Source organism: Neoarius graeffei, chromosome 3, assembly GCF_027579695.1.
Source record: "Neoarius graeffei isolate fNeoGra1 chromosome 3, fNeoGra1.pri, whole genome shotgun sequence".
NCBI lineage: Eukaryota > Metazoa > Chordata > Actinopteri > Siluriformes > Ariidae > Neoarius > Neoarius graeffei.
In genome coordinates this window covers 53,368,166-53,389,444 of record NC_083571.1, presented here as the reverse complement: position 1 = coordinate 53,389,444, position 21,279 = coordinate 53,368,166, and the positions used below count along the sequence as shown (strand labels likewise).

The window sequence follows — 21,279 nt, the reverse complement described above, 5'->3', positions numbered from 1 at the left end:
ATCATAAATCTCTCCTTTTAATTATCAAAAGATCATGGGACCCCAGGATTCTTCGCTACTGGGCAGCAAAATTTCACTGCGTTTAAGGCAGGTTGTAAGTGTTTCTGTAAAATGCTTTCATTTTCATTTTACAGGTCACTAGGTGCTTCTCGGTTTTTCTTCTGCCTGTCCAAATAAGATGAGATGACAGTTGGAAGCAGCATAAACCAGACTGTATCTCTGCTTCAGAGTTTTATTATGCTTTGATTTGGGTCTCTGCCTGGGAAGTTTGTTGATTGTCTCCTCTAGATTTATTTTCTTGATGGCTTTACTCTGTTCTGCTTTGCTTTCAATTTCAATTTGTCCCATCACTGAGCCTGTTTCAAATGATTTACTGCAGCTTGGCATTAGTCTTAAACTTACTTGGGCCAACAGTCTTATTCTGTTTACACCAGCATTACAGCCATCCTCTCCTTCTTTGACTCCTCTGTCTGATACATTTTGCTTTTTGTTTAATAATTATGAGTTAAAAGTAAACCTTATTTAGACATACACATCTCTGCAGCCCTTTTTCCACCACCCATTTTGTTTACTATTTAAACAAAAGTGAAAGACATGAAATGCTACAATGCTGTTAAGAACGCTTAGTATGACTCCTATGCTCAACCTGCTTTTATCCACCTCCCTGACAGCATGATTTAACTCACCCCTACTCATGCCTCTGTTTGTCTGTTTCATGCATCTCATTTTCTGAGAGGCCCTGAAACCCTGCCATACAGAAGTTGTGATTAAGCCACTGTATGTTGATTCATATAGAAATGGCCGGATTGCTTCTGAAATGAATGAGTTTCTCATGAGGCTAAATATACTCACCATCCACTTTCATAGGAACTTGTTCTTGATTCCAAGATTCCTGTTCTTGGCTGCAGGAGTGGAACCCAATGTGGTCTTCTGCTGTTGCGTTCTTGGATGCTTTTCTGCTCACCACGGTTGTAAAGAGTTGTTATGAGTTACTCATCATCATATCTTGTCACGATAGTGCTTTATCCAGGAGATGGCGGTGTTGGTGACTTCTCTTAGGTCCACATCAGAGCAGTGAGGACCTAGTGGACAGTCCCGTAAGATGTGGTCCATCGTCTGTTCTTCACCGCAGGGACATCTTGCATCTGTCGCAATACCCCAACGTGCAAGGTTCTTCTTCGTTGTACCCACTTTACTCCTTGCCCGGTTCAATGTCACCCAGTCCTTATGACTGAGAGAGCTTCCTGTTGGCAACTGCTCTTGATGTTCGGGAAGCGCTGCGTTGAGATCGGCGTCGTCTAGGTCTTTCCATCTTTCAAGACGGAAATTTGATGTCTGAGCAGGGTCGAGAGGTTCAACGGTGACGAAGCTCTTGCACGAGGCAAGACGGCAAGGTACTTCCTGGTGCTGGTGAAGTGGATGGCGCTCATCGTTGGCCTGCTTGAACCGCTCTGCACGAGACAGAGCTTCTCGTCGTACGTTGGGCGGTGCAATGCCCGACAGCCTATACAGGCTTGGCAGTGGGGTCGCACGCATGGTTCCTGTTATAGTGCGGCATGCGCTATTCAGTGAGGGGTCTACTTTGTTGGCGTGTTCAGACCTAGCCCAAACGGGAGCGCAGTATTCAGCAACTGAATAGCACAGTGCTAAAGCTGTTGTTCGGATGGTGTTAGCGTCGGCTCCCCAGTTAGAGTTTCCCAGTTTGGCCAGCAAGTTGTTTCTGCTGGAGATCTTCTTCTTTAACTTAAGGATGTGTTCCCTGAACGACAGTGTCCTGTCCAAGGTCACTCCTAAGTAAACGGGGTGCTTGGTGTTCTTAAGCAGCTTGCCGTTCCATCTGATATCCAGGGTGGTCTTGGATTCCTTGTTATTCAGGTGGAAAGTGCAAACTTGAGTCTTTCCTGGGTTTGCATTCAGGGACCATTTTGTATAGTATTTGGTCAGTGCCTCAAGTGCTTCAGTTAGCCTTTGTTGGATAGTCTTAACTATCAGATTGTGTCGCTAGACACAAATCATCAGCATACAGAAATCTTCTGACATTGTTGAAGACTGGCTGATCGTTCGTGTAAATATTAAATAATATCGGGGATAGGACAGAGCCCTGTGGTAGGCCGTTCTTTTGGCTCCTCCAGCGGCTCTTCCTTCCATCCATTTCGACAAAGAATCTTCTGTTTGTCAACAAAGACTCTATAATTCGGGCAGTTGGGATGTTGCTTACTGTCTTGGCTAACTTCATGAGCAATGACTTATGGTTCACCGTGTCGTAAGCTGCGGACAGGTCCACAAACACAGCGCCAGTGATCATCTTAGCCTCGAAGCCATCTTCGATGTACTGTGTGAGATTTAGAACCTGCCCGCAGCACGATTTACCTTGTCGAAACCCTGCTTGTTCGGGGATTAGTTGATCTTCAACTGAGGGTGCTATTCGCTCCAATAACAATCTCTCGTATACTTTATAGAGTACACACAAGAGTGAGATTGGGCGATAACTCTTAGGATCTTCAGGCTCTTTCTCTGGTTTCAGAAGAACAACCACCCTCGATTTTCGCCATATCTTGGGAATGGTGTAGGATGTCGCACACGAGTTGAAGAAGCTTACAAGCCAGTTCCTGGTTCGTCCCCCGAAGTGCTGAACAGTCTCCGGACGGATTCCATCAAGTCCTGCAGCTTTTCCTGGCTTTAGTTGTTTTATAGCTGCATTTACTTCTTCAATCGTGAATGGTTCGAATTGGTCGTCACAGGTGTTCATGACGCGTGCCATTTCATTTTTCATCTTCTGTAGACATCCTTTTTCTTTGTTGATGGGTTTTCCATTCATCAAGAGCTGGTTCGCGACTTGGTTTGGTGTCACCGCAGCAGATCGTCTTGGCGGCTCCTTGTTGCAATCAAGTTTCCTAATCGTATTCCACGCCTTCCTGCTATTGTGAGTTAAGTCCGTGCTGGTTATGGTTTCTTTCCATCGCACCTTTCTCTCATCACTAACAAGTGTGATGAGGACTTCGCCCAGTTCTATCGTATTCTCTGCAAATGGATCTGCATTATATGCACGCACGTACTCATCAAAGACTTCTCTGCTTTCGGTGTTTAGACCTGGGATGTATTCTTTCCTACATCCTCTGGGAATGTTGCACTTAGCACAATCCCATACAAGCTTCTGGAAATTTTCATAGTGCTGCGATGCTGGTGGTATAGCAGCAACACTTTCATCTAACTCTGCAGTGAAGTTGTCCCAGTTTGCTTTACGGAAGTTGAAGCGTGACATGGGCTTGGTGGTAACCCTTGGTCATAAAACGGGCTTAGCTTCGACCAAGATTGGTCTGTGTTGTGATTTTGGTATGAGGCTCATAACTGATTTTTCGAAGTTGTGATGATGTTCCGAGGATACAAAGACGAGGTCTGGGTTGTACCCTTGTTTCCATCTAGCGCTAGAGAAAGATGGTTTATCCTTTGCGCTGTGGAGTAGCATCAAGTTGTTGTTTAGGGCCCATTCCTCGACTGCTTCACCGTCATTGTTATTATGGTCGTAGCCCCATAAGGTATTATGGCTATTGAAATCCCCAATAACCAATAAAACCTTATTTCCAAAGTCAAAATTAGCGGGCCATTCAAACGGGATTGGTGGTGGCTTATACACCGAGATTAAGGTGACTTTCTCAGTTTCCACGCGAAGTATTTCGATCCCATTTTTTTTTTCGATCCCACATTTTTCATTGACAGCGAGCTAAACTTTGACAGTCACATGAAAGCAATCACTAAAACGGCATTTTATCACCTAAAAAACATTTCCAAACTAAGAGGACTTATGTCAAAAAATGATCTGGAAAAACTAATACATGCCTTCATCTCTAGTAGGGTTGATTACTGCAATGGCCTTTTCACAGGCCTGCCAAAAAAGACCATCAAACGACTTCAGCTGGTTCAAAATGCAGCGGCTAGGGTTCTCACACGAACAAAAAGAACAGAGCGCATTACTCCAATTCTAAGGTCCCTTCACTGGCTTCCAGTAAGCTACAGAATTGACTTTAAAGCATTGCTGCTGGTGTACAAATCTCTAAATGGTACAGGGCCCAATTACCTCTCTGATATGTTGCAGCGGCCTAACCCAATCAGATCTACCAGATCGAAACAGAAAAATTTACTATTAAAACCAGTTGTTAAAACAAAGTATGGTGAAGCAGCTTTTAGCTACTATGCAGTACAGCTATGGAACCAACTCCCAGAGGACATTAAAAATGCTCCTGCTGTTGGCAGCTTCAAATCTAGGTTAAAGACCAAGCTGTTTTCAGATGCTTTCTGTTAAATAATTAATATTGTCTTCTTTACATTTTTTATAATCTTTACTTTCTCTGCATGTTTTAAATTTACTTTAACTTTAACTTTATTCTATTTTGCTGGTTTCTTTTTTCTCCTCCTATTTGAACTACTACTTCATTAACCCCACCGACAGTAGTCGGAGGGGTTATTATTTTCACCTGCGTCAGTCTGTGTGTGTGTGTATCTGTCTGTCTGTGTGTCTGCAAGATATCTCAAGAACCAATGGATCGATTTGGACCAAATTTTGTACATGTGTTGCCAATCACCCAGGAAGGAAACCATTAAATTTTGGAGGTCAAAGGTCAAGGTCATGGCAGAACTTCGAAATTTTCGCCCAATGTATTTTAATAGGGAAAAGGCGGGGTTTGCACTCGTTAGAGTGTCCCTGTCTAGTTTTATTATTTTATTTCTACTATTGGTTAATTCTTATTATTTTCTTTTAATTCTTTTAATTAATTGTTTTAGAATAAAAATAAAATTATTTCATGTAATTTTATTTCTCTATTGTTTACTGTTTTTGTTTTTACTTCTGTAAAGCACATTGAATTGCCATTGTGTATGAAATGTGCTATATAAATAAACTTGCCTTGCCTTGCCTTGCCCATTCAATGTGCAATCCTTGCTCTGGGAAATGATGGATGAGTCCCGAGCGTAGATAGCACTTCCGTGAGTCTGGCTAGGGCGGTGGATTATCAAAGCCATTCCTGGGATGTTAGGGGGTGTGGCATTTTTGTGGGTCTCTTGGAGGCACAAAAAATCCACGTCCATTTGCGACAGGAGGACTGATTTGTCTTGGGACATTCCTTCTGCGTTGAAGGTGCAGATTTTAAAGGAAGCCATGGTCGGGGCCGAGGGTCTATCCTTTACCACCCCTGAAGTTTTGCACTCTCCGTGTGTTGTAGTAATTGGTCTCTGGCGATGCCAGATTAACGAGGGACACCACGTGAAGGTTTGCTACTTGTCCCCCTATGAGTTACTATATCCTTCCTGGCAGCTCGAACCAATCTGGCCATTTCCTCTGACCTCTCTTATCAACAAAGCATTTTCACCAACTTAATGTTTTGTTTTGTTTTTTTTTCCCCTTCACACCATTCTGTGTAAACTCTAGAGACTGTTGTGTGTGAAAACCCAAGAAAATCAGCAAGTTGCAGCCTATCCCAGCTGACTATGGGCAAAAAGCAGGGTACACCCTGGACAAGTTGCCAGATCATCACAGGGCTAGCTTGCCGTCCAAAATGGCGGACACCGGGGCGTCACGTGACCCTGTGACGTCAGGTGAAATACCTCAATAGAGACAAACAACAACTCACACCTACGGTCAATTTAAAGCCACCAATTAGCCTAACCTGCATGTCTTTGGGGAAACCGGAGCACCCGGAGGAAAACCACACAGACACGGGGAGAACATGCAAACTCCACACAGAAAGGCCCCCTTCAACCACTGGGCTCAAACCCAGAACCTTCTTGCTGTGAGGCGACAGTGCTAACCACCACACCACCATGCCGCCTTCAAAAAGGTCAGAGATGTGTGTTTGTGTGTGTGTATAAATAAGGTTTACTTTTAACTCGTATTATTAAAAAAAAAGCAAAATACAAATAAACATATACATTCAAACACACATATAAGCATTTTATATCTTGCACCATTATCATATACTGGACTGGTATAAATAAAGCTTCTACTTTAATTCCAGCCAGTAAGGGTGATTTTCATTTGGAATTAGTGCAATAGGGCGGCACGGTGGTGTAGTGGTTAACGCTGTCGCCTCACAGCAAGAAGGTTCGGGTTCGAGCCCCGTGGCCGGCGAGGGCCTTTCTGTGTGGAGTTTGCATGTTCTCCCCGTGTCCGCGTGGGTTTCCTCCGGGTGCTCCGGTTTCCCCCACAGTCCAAAGACATGCAGGTTAGGTTAACCAGTGACTCTAAATTGACCGTAGGTGTGAATGCGAGTGTGAATGGTTGTCTGTGTCTATATGTCAGCCCTGTGATGACCTGGTGACTTGTCCAGGGTGTACCCCGCCTTTCGCCCGTAGTCAGCTGGGATAGGCTCCAGCTTGCCTGCGACCCTGTGGAACAGGATAAAGCGGCTAGAGATAATGAGATGAGATGAGAATTAGTGCAATATTCCTGTTTTGTCTGCGAGTATGTGTTGAACAGGTGCAGAAGCTAAAGTGCTAAGAGAGCCATTTTTTTTATTAGAATGTCCTGTTTCAAACTCCCAAATAGTACCACGAAGATCAAGTGATCCTCTGTGTGAGGAGGTGGCTGATATGACAATGTTTTACAGGATGATCAATAGACGTGTGTGTGTGTGGTGTAATAATAATATAAGGACCTCAAAAATGATCATAAAGAGATCTGCCTACTCCCCAACTGTGTCATTAATCTGTGCCCACATGGCTGCTGAGCTGTCATGCGCAGTACAAATATTTATACAAAGAGAAAGAAGAAAGTAAAACATTGTTGCCGCTGAATCAGGGGTTCTGCTACGTATTATAGATAGGAGCCTTTTTTGGTATAAAAGAAAAGCTATGGACACGCTTGTAATTATTTATTAACATATTAATCCTATGTGAACAAGTTAACCATTCAGATCTTTAAAATGTTAGATAAGGGTTATCACACCCGTGCGCATTGGTGCGCACAACTGTCTTGCTCTCGCGCACGCTCTGGACAGCACACACTAAGAACTGACTCCCACGCACAGACCACTAATGACACACATCGGCATTGGATTAAGGCACAATCAGCATGTTGACAGTGGTGCTCGAGTTTAACCCTTTAGAATTTTCTATATTTCTGCATAAATATGACCCAAAACTTCATCAGATTTTCACACGTCTTAAAAGTAGATAAAAAGAACCCAGTTAAACAAACGAGACAAAAATATTATACTTGGTAATTTATTTATTGAGGAAAATGATCCAATATTACATATCTGTGAGTGGCAAAAGTATGTGAACCTCTAGGATTAGCAGGTAATTTGAAGGTGAAATGAGAGTCAGGTGTTTTCAATCAATGGGATGACAATCAGGTGTGAGTGGGCACCCTGTTTTATTTAAAGAACAGGGATCTCTCAAAGTCTGATCTTCACAACATGTTTGTGGAAGTGTATCAAGGCACGAACAAAGGAGATTTCTGAGGACCTCAGAAAAAGTGTTGTTGATGCTCATCAGGCTGGAAAAGGTTACAAAACCATCTCTAAAGAGTTTGGACTCCACCAAGCCACAGTCAGACAGATTGTGTACAAATGGAGGAAATTCAAGACCATTGTTACCCTCCCCAGGAGTGGTCGACCAACAAAGATCACTCCAAGAGCAAGGCGTGTAATAGTTGACGAGGTGACAAAGGACCCCAGGGTAACTTCTAAGCAACTGAAGGCCTCTCTCACATTGGCTAATGTTAATGTTCATGAGTCCACTATCAGGAGAACACTGAACAACAATGGTGTGCATGGCAGGGTTACAAGGAGAAAGCCACTGCTCTCCAAAAAGAACATTGCTGCTTGTCTGCAGTTTGCTAAAGATCATGTGGACAAGCCAGAAGGCTATTGGAAAAATGTTTTGTGGACGGATGAGACCAAAATAGAACTTTTGGTTTAAATGAGAAGCGTTATGTTTGGAGAAAGGAAAACATTGCATTCCAGCATAAGAACCTTATCCCATCTGTGAAACATGGTGGTGGTAGTATCATGGTTTGGGCCTGTTTTGCTGCATCTGGGCCAGGACGGCTTGCCATCATTGATGGAACAATTAATTCTGGATTATACCAGCGAATTCTAAAGGAAAATGTCAGGACATCTGTCCATGAACTGAATCTCAAGAGAAGGTGGGTCATGCAGCAAGACAACGACCCTAAGCACACAAGTTGTTCTACCAAAGAATGGTTAAAGAAGAATAAAGTTAATGTTTTGGAATGGCCAAGTCAAAGTCCTGACCTTAATCCAATCAAAATGTTGTGGAAGGACCTGAAGCGAGCAGCTCATGTGAGGAAACCCACCAACATCCCAGAGTTGAAGCTGTTCTGTACAGAGGAATGGGCTAAAATTCCTCCAAGCCAGTGTGCAGGACTGATCAACAGTTACCAGAAATGTTGAGTTGCAGTTATTGCTGCACAAGGGGGTCACACCAGATACTGAAAGCAGAGGTTCACATACTTTTGCCACTCACAGATATATGTAATATTGGATCATTTTCCTCAATAAATAAATGACCAAGTCTAATATTTTTGTCTCATTTATTTAACTGGGTTCTCTTTATCTACTTTTAGGACTTGTGTGAAAATCTGATTATGTTTTAGGTCATATTTATGCAGAAATATAGAAAACTCTAAAGGGTTCACAAACTTTCAAGCACCACTGTATATAAGGAGTGAATGCACACTCAGTTTGCAAAGTATTGAGTTACTGAGACACATTACTGGGCCATGATTTGCATACTGTTTTCCTGGTTTCCTGATTCCTGTTCCTGGTCTTTGATTCTGCTTTTTGTCTAGGAGTCTGTTTGTGCCTCACCTGACACATTGCTTGTTTACTGTTTTCGATTTATGCCTGCTGTTTTGGATTGTTTGCCTAATTCCTATCTTTATTATAAAACCCTTCTGCACCTACATCCGTCTCCACCACCCATCTCCTGACAAAGGTGACAAACATATGCCCCACAGGGCTGGACTGGTTCGATAAAGGTTCTAATCTCACTCAGCATTGAAATTAGAATCTGTGTTTTAAATTAAAATACTCTTGTAGACTATAATTGAATTGAAAGATTTGGAAAAATTTCGCTCGCCTCTGTTATTCCACTTGGGGCAAAAAATACAGCGGTAAACTCAGATACTGACAAAATGTACCAATTATGTGTATTTCTTCATTAGCAAGCTCAATACTTGCCTATAGTCCCAGTTACAGTGTCTTGCAAAAGTATTCCTACCCCTTTGCATTTGCCCTGTTTTGTCATATTACAAACTGGAATTAAAATTGATTTTTGGGGGGTTTGCACCATTTGATTTACATATGATAAGGGGTTATGGATAATGGATGGATGGATAGTACATTGATTGTGTGGAATTAGAGGTTTTTAATTGTAATATATAATCTAGAATAAAATGTTTCATTGTGTTTAAAAACAAAGACCGAGAAGTTGTTACAACCTTGTTATTTTTAAAACAAAAATGTCATCTGAATAACATGTCTGCTGAACAACAAAATAACCAGTCATGATGTAGTTTTCAGACATGAACGCATCATCTTTTATCTATGGAAGCCTGTTCTGGCACGGTGGTGTAGTGGTTAGCACTGCCGCCTCACAGCAAGAAGGTCCATGTTCGAGTCCCGGGGCCGGCGAGGGCCTTTCTGTGCGGAGTTTGCATGTTCTCCCCGTGTCCGCGTGGGTTTCCTCCGGGTGCTCCGGTTTCCCCCACAGTCCAAAGACATGCAGGTTAGGTTAACTGGTGACTCTAAATTGACCGTAGGTGTGAATGTGAGTGTGAATGGTTGTCTGTGTCTGTGTGTCAGCCCTGTGATGACCTGGCGACTTGTCCAGGGTGTACCCTGCCTTTCGCCCGTAGTCAGCTGGGATAGGCTCCAGCTTGCCTGCGACCCTGTAGGACAGGATAAAGCGGCTAGAGATAATGAGATGAGATGAGATGAATGTTCCGCCACTTGAAAAAAAAAAATTTTCAAGGTCACACGTGGGCGGCACAGTGGTGTAGTGGTTAGCGCTGTCGCCTCACAGCAAGAAGGTCCGGGTTCGAGCCCCGTGGCCAGTGAGGACCTTTCTGTGTGGAGTTTGCATGTTCTCCCCGTGTCCGCGTGGGTTTCCTCTGGGTGCTCCGGTTTCCCCCACAGTCCAAAGACATGCAGGTTAGGTTAACTGGTGACTCTAAATTGACCGTAGGTGTGAATGTGAGTGTGAATGGTTGTCTGTGTCTATGTGTCAGCCCTGTGATGACCTGGCGACTTGTCCAGGGTGTACCCCGCCTCTCGCCCGTAGTCAGCTGGGATAGGCTCCAGCTTGCCTGCAACCCTGCACAGGATAAGTGGTTATGGATAATGGATGGATGATTCCTCTGCTGCTAGCCTATCATCTCTTGTTACAATAATCACTCCGTATTCCTGCTTCAGGACTTTGTAACCTAAAGGCTAAAAACGGTTGATTTGGCAGTTTCCAATTTCCAGTTAAAAAGTGATCTGTAATAGAGGAAATACAAATATATCAATGCAGTATTGCAGCCCAGTTTGAACTGTGACGTATTACACTTTCACCAGGTATGTAATGATTGTATTATGTCCATTTCATGGAGTGTTATTCTAATAATGATCCAGGAAGCTGAAGGTCCTTTAAGAGTTCATATATTTGTTTACAAGAGAGATTCCATTCCTTCCAGATGGCTCAGGGGTGGGTGAAAGGCCAAGAGGAGGAGCAACATATGTAAATATTCCCGTCAGCCCAGTGTCCAAAAAGCAGCTGCACTATATGGAGCTGGAGCTGCAGGAGCACGGCACCACCGTCAGAGGTGAGAACACACAGCATTTGACCTGCAGGGGATTGTTGGAGCTAACACAGATGTTAAAGTGGGGAAGATGGCTGATTGCCAACTGTGACTAAGTGGGATTGGACTTTTGTTTGTGTACAATGACAGAATTTGTAACATTGTGGAAATATTTGCATAAATATACTGTACACACCATTTATAAATCACCCAACTAAAAAGAAATGTACATGCAAAATGAACGTGTCGAAATCTCTGGTCTTTTTGTTTCATTTATATACTTTAACAGTAAATCTCTCCAAAGTAAAAGGGTGTGAGTTTTTTTTTTTTTTTTCTTTCCCATACTTGGCCTGAATACTCAAGTACACAGCCTGGTCTCTTTTGGAGCAGGATGTTATTACAGGTGCTTTGTTTTTCATTTCAGACTGCGCATTATTTAGACTATACTACATTATTTAAATGGACTGGGATTGCTACAGAACCGAAACAGTAGTCACTTGACATATTGCTAAAATAGTCATATTTCGAAGTTGGCATTCATTTTAAAAGGTTAACTTCGCTGACGCTCTTCTCAGATGCGTTTATCTGAATGATAAATTGCCCTTGATTACACTGCCAAACTCAAAATGATGTACCATGTTGGAATCAGTTACTTGCATGCATGAGACATAGGGCATTGAAAGTGCACAGCTGGTTTTGAAAAAGCAGCAATGATGTTCATAAGATATTTGGGCAATATAGCAAATTACACATACAGGACACTTTTCAATGGAATAAAAACGTGTTCTATTCCCTTCTAGCGGGTTTCATTCCTTTGATTTGATACTGTAGCATGCAATATTGTTAGCGTAGCGCTTATCCTACGTGCATTACGTCGCGCTACCAATGGAAAATGAGCGTTGAAGATGGTTTACGATATTGCATGGTTGTCAAGACAACATGACGTCACACATCGGAGACCTAAAACTTCCGCGCTAGCAAGCGACTGTGACAATTTGTAAACAAACATGGCCGCCAGGTTTGCTTCGTTAAATATGGAAGATTTTGAGAGAATTTTGAAAAAGATGCGTTGAATACCCGAAAGGAACGTATAATAATAATGATGTCTGGCTTTTTTCGTGGTATATCAGATGTATTCCATTCAGCTAGCATGATATTGAACGAGTCAAAGACTCGTTCAATATCATTGCTAGCTGAATGGAATATATCTGATATACCACGAAAAAAGACAGCCAATATTATTTAAATCATAATGCAATTTTTACTGTGTCCTAAATTTTTGTAGAGGGGCAAGAAAAAGTAAGTGAACCCTTTGGGATTACCTACATTTATGTATAAATGTATCTTAAAATATGGTCCGATCTTCGTCTAAGATATAATAATGAACAAACATTGTTTTAACTAATAACACACAATTATAATCTTTCATGTCTTTATTGAAAATTTACAGTGCTGGGGTAAAAAGTAAGTGAACCCTTGGATTTAATAACTGGTCAAACCTCCTTTGGCAGCAGTAACCTCAAACAAGCACTTCCGGTAGCTGTGGGTCAGACCTGAACAATGTTCAGGAGGAATTTTGGACCATTTTTCTTTAGAGAATTGCCTCAGCTCAGCCATATTCTTAGGATGTCTGGTGTGAACAGCTCTCTATTGGGTTATGGTCTAGGCTCTGACTGGGCTACTCCAATAGGCAGATTCCTCTTATTTTTTAGACATTCCGTCATAGATTTACTTTGATGTTCAGGGTCATTGTCATGCTGCATCACCCAGCGTCTACTGAGCTTCAGCTGGAGGACAGCCACCCTGACATTATCCGATAGAGATCTTGCAGTCACGTGACCGGAAAGTACACAACCGCCATCTTGTCGGTCAAAAACACCGCTGAATACTGCTGCACTCGTGTACAGAATGGATCAATTTCAACCGACGGACTACACGGCTCATTTTTCTAATGAACAGATAACTAGATATGTGTCTAAAATAAACGATCTACAGATTAGTGACCCTTATGGCTTACCGGACGGAGTTTTCACGACCGGATTTTGAACTGCCAGCGGAATACCCAGACGTGTATAATTACCTCATTAACTTTCCCTCGCTGTTCAGTGGTGAAGCACTGCGTGCTTATAAATCTCTGGACAGTTATCTTTACAGAAATTCAGGATTTGTCAGCGACTCAGCCGCGGCATCTTGTAAACAAGAATCCTTATTGGATGGGTAAGTCACTTAAGTATTGAGTATAGCACTGACCAGCCGATTATAGAATAGAATAAGGTAATTCCAGCTGTAATTCCAAATCGTCCATCTTGTTTACATGGATCTGGCGTTGGAGAGGTAGAGGCTTAGCAGTGGAGGTTTGAGTGGCTGTTTTCTGAGCTTTGTCAACAGGCCGGGTCTGCAGCCTCGCTTTTGCTTCCGCTCCCGACACCGCCTCCTTCGCTTTGCTTCCGATAACAATCCACGGAGACCCCGCTGGTCTCGCTATCTCGTCCGGAATGTTGTGCATGCGATGGAAATCGCTACAAACCGTCATTTTCTGCTGGAAACCAATGTCCAGTAAGTCCATACGGTTGTAGTGGATATTGAAGTCCGGTACAGACGAACAACACGCAAAAATACACACAAAAAACATAAAAAACGTGCACAGGTAGGGAGAGCTTGTAGCCGCAGCCGTTGTAGTAGAATTGTATATAGTAGGGTTTTCCAGAAGAAAAGGTAGAAGTAAAAGCAGAAGTAGAAGTAGAAGGCGGAAATATGGCGTTTGACCTACAAGATGGCGTCTGTCACAATCTGGATCGGCTGTGACGTCACATGCAAGTGCTCCATAGGATCAACCTAGGAATTCAAGTTCCCAACGATTACGGCAAGTTGTCCAGGCTATGAATTAGAAAAACAGCCCCAAATCATGATGCTCCCTCCACCATACATCACCATTCAGATGATGTGTCCATGTGTCCTTTTTACCGTATGTCTGACATAATGCTGTCTGTTCTTCCTGAATAATTCAACCATTGTTTCATCAGTTCATAAAACATTTTCCCAGTAGCATTGTGGAGTGTCAATGTGCTCTTTGGCAAACTTCAGGCACACAGCAATGTTTTTTTTTTTTTGAGAGCAGCAGATTCTTCCATGGTGCCCTGCCAGGGACACCCTGCCTGTTCAGTGTTTTGCATATTGTAAACTCATGAACAGATATTAACCAGTTCCAACAGTTCTTTCAAGTCTTTAGCTGTTACTCTATGGTTCTTCTTTACCTCATTGAGGATTATGTGTTGAGTGTTTGAAGTAATCTTGGATGGGTATCCACTTCTAGAGAGACTAGCTACAGTACTAAATTCTCATTTGTCTAACTGTGGACTGATGAATGTCTAAACTCTTTGAGATTACTTTTTTGTAACCCTTTCCAGCTTTATGCAGATTACCAATTATTGATCTTGGGTCTTTTGAGATCTCTTTTTTTTGTGAGGCATGATTCACAATCAGCAAAACACTTCTTGTGAATAGCACACTCAGTGTTTGAATGTCAAAGTATCTCCAAACAAGTTTCACTGATTGGACTCCAGGTTTGCTAACGCCTGACTCCAGTTAGCTTTTGTTGAAGTCATTAGCCTAGGGGTTCACATACTTTTTACAACATGCACTGTGAATATTTAAAGGGGTACCAAATATAATATATACAGTTGCTGATGTGACAAAGTAACGTATTCTTTAGTATTCTATCAAATTTATATACTAGAAAACAACGAAATATCTTGGTAATTGTAAATATAATAGTCGGTACGCTAAACGGCACAAGAGTCGCCATTTTTAAAAGACCGTGACGTCAGCCCTACCCACTGCACTAGGAGAGAAGCGTGTAATCATGGCGTCGGGCGCATCAAGTGAAAGCGACAGCTCTGTCGAATCATACGAAGAGATCCCGCAAGACACACTGCAAGCAGGCTATGGCTTAGAAGGGTACCAGTTTGAACCAGTTTGTGTAGCCGATCACTTACAATTCATCCTACTTTCCGATTCACACGTGCTAGTCCCAACCTCAGTGAACCAACACAACTGGGCACATACATACGTCATGAGTGTTACGCAGAGAAAATGAACGTGCATTCTGATTGGATAAAATTAATATCATGGCGGGCTGTTCAAACTGCGGAAATAGTTTGCTCGATCTACTTTCAGAACACTATAACTTTCCAACCTTAGAACAAAAAACTTTTGTAAGTCTTGAATAAGGTTCGTTAATGTGTGTTTTATTGTTATATTTACTCTATATATTGTGCTCTGTTCCCCTTTAAATGATGTATTCAAGATGGAGAAGAACAAAGCAATAATTTGTTATTAGTTAAAACAGATTGTATTTTTTCATTATTGTCACTTAGATGGGGTGGCACGGTGGTGTAGTGGTTAGCGCTGTCGCCTCACAGCAAGAAGGTCCGGGTTTGAGCCCCGTGGCCAGCGAGGGCCTTTCTGTGCGGAGTTTGCATGTTCTCCCTGTGTCCGCGTGGGTTTCCTCCAGGTGCTCTGGTTTCCCCCACAGTCCAAAGACATGCAGGTTAGGTTAACTGGTGACTCTAAGGCTACGTTCACACTGCAGGCTGAAGTGACTCAAATCCGATCTTTTCGCCCATATGTGACCTGTATCAGATCTTTTATTGACAATATGAACGACACACAGATCCGATTTTTTTCAAATCCGACCCAGGCCATTTGGATATGTGGTGCTAATTCCGATTCCTATCCGATCTTTTCATATACGACTTCAGTCTGAACCGCCAGGTCGCATTCATCCGACTTACACGTCATCAACAAGCCACAAACGTCACTATTCTGCGCTGAAGTAGGCGGCGGGTCTCTCAAAAAAAGTTACAACAACATGGCGCATAATCACGAGCGCAGATAGAGGGTGGGACTCATCCCACCCAGATTTAAATTCACCTCGCTCGGTCCCCCCCACTTATAGGGAGGAAAAAACGTCTATGCTGTCTTTCTTTGCATAAGGCAAACCTCACGGAAAAATCAAAAGACTAATTACTATTCGGTTTATTGAGGTGCACAGCAGTGTATACATAGTTGCAACAATTCACATAAAACAAAACAAAGACTGATATTCGGTTGGTTGAGCTGCGCAGACTGCACAGGTTGCGAGCTCGAGCTTGGTTGCTATGGTAACCCACAACAAGTTTGACAGGCATATCGGGGTTGGGGTTGGTTTGCTGGCAGCTTTGTCCCCCCCAGTTTTTTGTCCCCCCCCAGTTCAAAAAACGTATCTGCGCCCCTGCGCATGACATCAATGCGAGGGACGCTTCGGGCTGTGAAGGTTCTGAATCTTCTCAATGGAAGGACGCAGAGGTTAGGGAGCTGATTTCCATTTGGGGGGATGCAGCTATTCAAGCTAGATTGGATGGGTCATACCGCAACCGGGCGGTTTTACTTTGGTAAACACTGGCCATGCTCACTGCGTGTGACGTCGTCGTATCCTGCAATGCACATGCGGAACACTTTTAGGTCGCTTTTCGTTCATACTGAGGATCACATACAAGTCGCATATATTTGTTAATGTGAACGACCTCACAAAAAAATCGGATTTCACAAAAAAATCGGAATTGAGCATTAAGCCTTGCAGTGTGAACGTAGCGCAAATTGACCGTAGGTGTGAATGTGAGTGTGAACGGTTGTCTGTGTCTATGTGTCAGCCCTGTGATGACCTGGCGACTTGTCCAGGGTGTACCCCGCCTTTCGCCCGTAGTCAGCTGGGATAGGCTCCAGCTTGCCTGCAATCCTGTAGAAGGATAAAGCGGCTAGAGATGATGATGTCACTTAGATGAAGCTCGGACTATTTTAAGATAAATTTATACATAAATGTTGGTAGTTCCAAAGGGTTCACTTACTTTTTCTTGCCCCTGTACATATCACACAGTTTGATTCACTTATGTTTTATATAATCATCACGTCCCTGCAGTCTGGTGGGCATGCAAACCAAGAACTTGTACAGTTCTCTTAGTTTTTCCAGTGCTTCAGGAACTTCAGTGGAAATGTGCATATTAGTGATGCAGTACAATCAATAAACCATCATGCTGGCTCATGCAACTCCTTCCATTTCCTCTTTATGACCATATGAAGTGCTTACTAAATACAGCATCAGAGTAAGGTTTGACCAGAATAGAAAAGTGCTTCATGTTCTCAAGGGCTCCCCTTCTACACCCAAAAGCATTGCTGGAATTGATTTATCTGTAATCTTATTCCTCACATTTGTTGCCTTGGCTACTGACAGCAGTAGTGGCACAGATGAGTGAAACACAGTGCTGTGCAACCCATCTCCGTCACACTATGAAATCATTATTAGCTCATGTGAGAGAGGTTAATTTATTGCTGCAGTGATAAGCAAGACTCATTTTTCATGTATTTGTGTAACCAGGACTAACAGTTCCTCCACAAATAGATCTGTTTGGGGAAGAGGAGAATGTATGGTGGATCTAGAAAATTAAAATTTTAGGACAACAGTAACAGTAATGAATATTATTTTTACAAAAAAAAAGAGAGAGAGAGAGAGAAATGGCAAAATTCAAAAAGATTTCTGTCCCAGTAGAGGGGCCACAGTGTCCACTGTTAGCACTGTCAGTGAAAGAGGTATAGGCTCTATGCTTTTTAGTCTCTTTAAAAGAGATTTGGCCTCATATGCCTATTAATGAAAGAGGTGTGGACTGTGTGCCTTTCAGTCTTAGTGAAATGGGTGTGGCCCATGTAACTGCCAGCCTTCATAAAACAAGTGAGGCAGGTGTACCTGTCAGTCTTAGTGAAAGAATCCAAGCTTCTGCCTGTAATTTTTATTGTAAGAGGCGTGGCCTGTGTGCCTGTCAGTCTTCGTGAAGGAGGTATGGCCTGTATGGCAGCTATTCTTCATAAAAGAGGCGTGGCCTGTGTGCCTGTTAGTCACAGTGAAAGAGGTATGGCTTATGTGTCTGTTAGTATCAATGAAAGAGGCATGGCCTGTGTGCCAGCTATCGTCAGTAAAGGAGGTGTGGCCTGTGTGTCAGCTATCGTCAGTAAAGGAGGTGTGGCCTGTGTGCCAGCTATCGTCAGTAAAGGAGGTGTGGCCTGTGTGCCAGCTATTGTCAGTAAAGGAGGTGTGGCCTGTGTGCCAGCTATTGTCAGTAAAGGAGGTGTGGCCTGTGTGCCAGCTATCGTCAGTAAAGGAGGTGTGGCCTGTGTGCCAGCTATCGTCAGTAAAGGAGGTGTGGCCTGTGTGTCAGCTATCGTCAGTAAAGGAGGTGTGGCCTGTGTGCCAGCTATCATCAGTAAAGGAGGTGTGGCCTGTGTGCCAGCTATCGTCAGTAAAGGAGGTGTGGCCTGTGTGCCAGCTATCGTCAGGAAAGGAGGTGTGGCCTGTGTGCCAGCTATCGTCAGTAAAGGAGGTGTGGCCTGTGTGCCAGCTATCGTCAGTAAAGGAGGTGTGGCCTGTGTGCCAGCTATTGTCAGTAAAGGAGGTGTGGCCTGTGTGCCAGCTATCGTCAGTAAAGGAGGTGTGGCCTGTGTGCCAGCTATCGTCAGTAAAGGAGGTGTGGCCTGTGTGCCAGCTATCGTCCGTAAAGGAGGTGTGGCCTGTGTGCCAGCTATTGTCAGTAAAGGAGGTGTGGCCTGTGTGCCAGCTATCGTCAGTAAAGGAGGTGTGGCCTGTGTGCCAGCTATCGTCAGTAAAGGAGGTGTGGCCTGTGTGCCAGCTATTGTCAGTAAAGGAGGTGTGGCCTGTCAGTCTTTGTGAAAGAGGTGTGACCTACCACTTTTCAGAGTTTTTTTTTCTTCAATTTTAAATTTAAATTCAACACATTTCTTGACAATTATTAATATAAACAATATAATTATTTGTGGGGCGGCACGGTGGTGTAGTGGTTAGCGCTGTCGCCTCACAGCAAGAAGGTCTGGGTTCGAGCCCTGTGGCCGGCGAGGGCCTTTCTGTGCGGAGTTTGCATGTTCTCCCCGTGTCCGCGTGGGTTTCCTCCGGGTGCTCCGGTTTCCCCCACAGTCCAAAGACATGCAGGTTAGGTTAACTGGTGACTCTAAATTGAGCGTAGGTGTGAATGGTTGTCTGTGTCTATGTGTCAGCCCTGTGATGACCTGGCGACTTGTCCAGGGTGTACCCCGCCTTTCGCCCGTAGTCAGCTGGGATAGGGTCCAGCTTGCCTGCAACCCTGTAGAAGGATAAAGCGGCTAGAGATAATGAGATGAGATGAGATAATTATTTGTCACATGGTCTTAATCACAATTTTTTTTTATCTCTATTCTCCAGGAAAAGGCACCACAAAATATGTACAAATTGACATCACTGCAACAGAGACTGCACACAGAGTGGGTACCCAGCATGCATTGGAGCGGGAGGCAGGACTTCAGAAACTGGAACAGTGGAAAAAAGGAGGGGCACCACAGTGAAGGCATCATTTATCACCTTAACAATAATGATGCCATTGCTCAATCATGAAGGAAGAAGAGAAAAGCATGTTGGAAAAGTGTCTCTCAGCAGAAACTGTGGAATGTTAAGTGCTAAGAGTGCCAAGCTCCTTCCTCGCGCTATTGAGTTGGACACAATACAAGTCTGTGTTAAAGGCTTCATCTCCAGTTACTCCCAGAGTCACAGGCCAAACTAAACCAAACTGAACGGGTGGCATAAATACAAGAAAAACGGATTGAGCCGAGACAGCCGAAGGTCCACTTTCATTAGCTGGTATTGTGTAGCTATGAGACTGTGATCATGTGGGTTTTGTTGTGTGGGTGTGTATGTGGGTGGGTGTGAGTGTGATAATTTGAGCATTAGAGCTGTGAGGACAGACCGTGTGAACATGGCTGATTATAGATGAGTCACCACATGCTCAGCTGACTGCAGCAACATGTCTCCTGTTAATTTGCTTTAATATTCATCCTTATTGCCCCTAATCAAGTCATGGACATATCTGACCACACATCGGATGTGTAGACACGGTGCATCAAAACATTTCCGACTGGACAGATCCTTACGAAGCAATGTGCAGACAGAGTGGTAAAAGTTTTTGCTTTTTTTTTTTTTTTTTAACTATTTTCCTGGTCATGAAGATAGCAACACAGTGTGGGAAATAAGGAATTTTAAGCAGATTGTCACAAGACAGACTAGTCTGAAATGTTTGTCTGTTCATCCAAATTTCAGCCTGTCTGAATGATGGGCCAAAGGCCCGGAACAATGCGGCTGGGGGTCCAGGTCCGGGGCCTGTCTTAGGGCCCCAGAAGCTGAAGGGCTGGAGATGGCTTCTCGGCTATTTCCAGGCACGTTTTTGTGATCTTCAAAGGCCAAATTACACGAGACATTAGTTGCTAATTACACTACAAATTGAATATAATTTACAAGAAAATATCAGAAGATTCAAGAAAAACCTGTTTAAAGTTATACCCAAGAAAACAATAGCGCACACAGGTCAGTTCCATGTCTAGAAAAAAGTATGGGGGGGCAAGGATGTTCCTGTTGGTTACAACTTACTGGTACTCATATATAGGTACTATAATAACACTCATGAAACATTGTCAACAATGGCTATTTTTTATACTATTTATAATAAGTCTGTAAGAAATTTAGTAATTAACAATACAACTATTCTTACATAATAGAGTAAAAAAAATTTAGTATGAGATTCCAAGTAACTTTGGAACAAAATGACTTTTAAAATGACTCAAAACTAGACATGGTAATGTCATTTGGCATTCAAACTAAAATCTGCTGGACTAGAACTTAAAAAAATAGAAAATAAAAACTCTAAAATATAAATCTACATCCTCCAAAGCATGTGACTGTCATTATGGATAACAAAAATGCACATAATAATAACCATTGATTGGCAGTTCAGCACTTAACATAATCAAAGTCAAAAAAAGTCAAAGTCCTTCCCACGCCTTACAGTACCCGGTATTCCTAGGCAGTCTCCCACTCAAGTACTAACCAGGCCCAACCTGTATGTGGCACATCAGGCGGCGCCGATCTCCGTTTCCATAGCCCTCGGCCTCTCGCCTATTACATAGCTAGGGTTACAGTGGGGGGCTAGTCCTCTGGTAACCACGAGAGTTTAACTCCCCATGCACATCTGTATTGCAGGGTGCCTTGCCAGATGGCGGTAGGTACCATTTTTATGATGGTCTTTGGTATGACCCGACCGCGAATAGAACTCATGATCTCCTGATCGAGAGGCGGACACGCTACCACTAGGCCACTAGTCGGTCACTTAACATAATACTGTACTTAATCAACTGACTGGATCAATCAGATATTGTCAACCATAGGCGCCAACTTCATAGTGTGGTGCGACATGTATTCCTGTAGGATTTGTTTGCTAAAATTGATTTTTTTGTTTTATTGACTTGATTTAGGGTCAAACTATCCAAAAATAATGGGGTTCCATTTTTCCCACCCCTTCAACCCCAAAATAGAGGGCGATTTCAATTCAACTATGCCCGCGGGCTCTCGCGCCACT

The 21,279-nt window shown here is 43.2% G+C and overlaps 1 protein-coding gene across 9 annotated transcripts in view; it reads left to right on the top strand.

The window, feature by feature from the left end:
- The window catches only part of LOC132883405 (protein Dok-7-like), a 105,188-nt gene extending 84,816 nt beyond the window's left edge, over positions 1–20,372 (top strand). For 3 of the 9 annotated variants that reach the window (XM_060917007.1, XM_060917006.1, XM_060917005.1), the window contains 2 exons: positions 10,694–10,822; positions 19,080–20,372. In XM_060917007.1, the coding sequence (XP_060772990.1) occupies positions 10,694–10,822; positions 19,080–19,219 (269 nt within the window). In that variant the 3' untranslated portion in view covers positions 19,220–20,372. Of the gene's footprint in view, positions 1–134; positions 4,613–10,693; positions 10,824–19,079 lie in introns of those variants that run through there. The other 6 variants (XM_060917011.1, XM_060917008.1, XM_060917013.1 and 3 more) reach the window with 4 other exon arrangements.
- Positions 20,373–21,279: the final 907 nt, after the last annotated feature.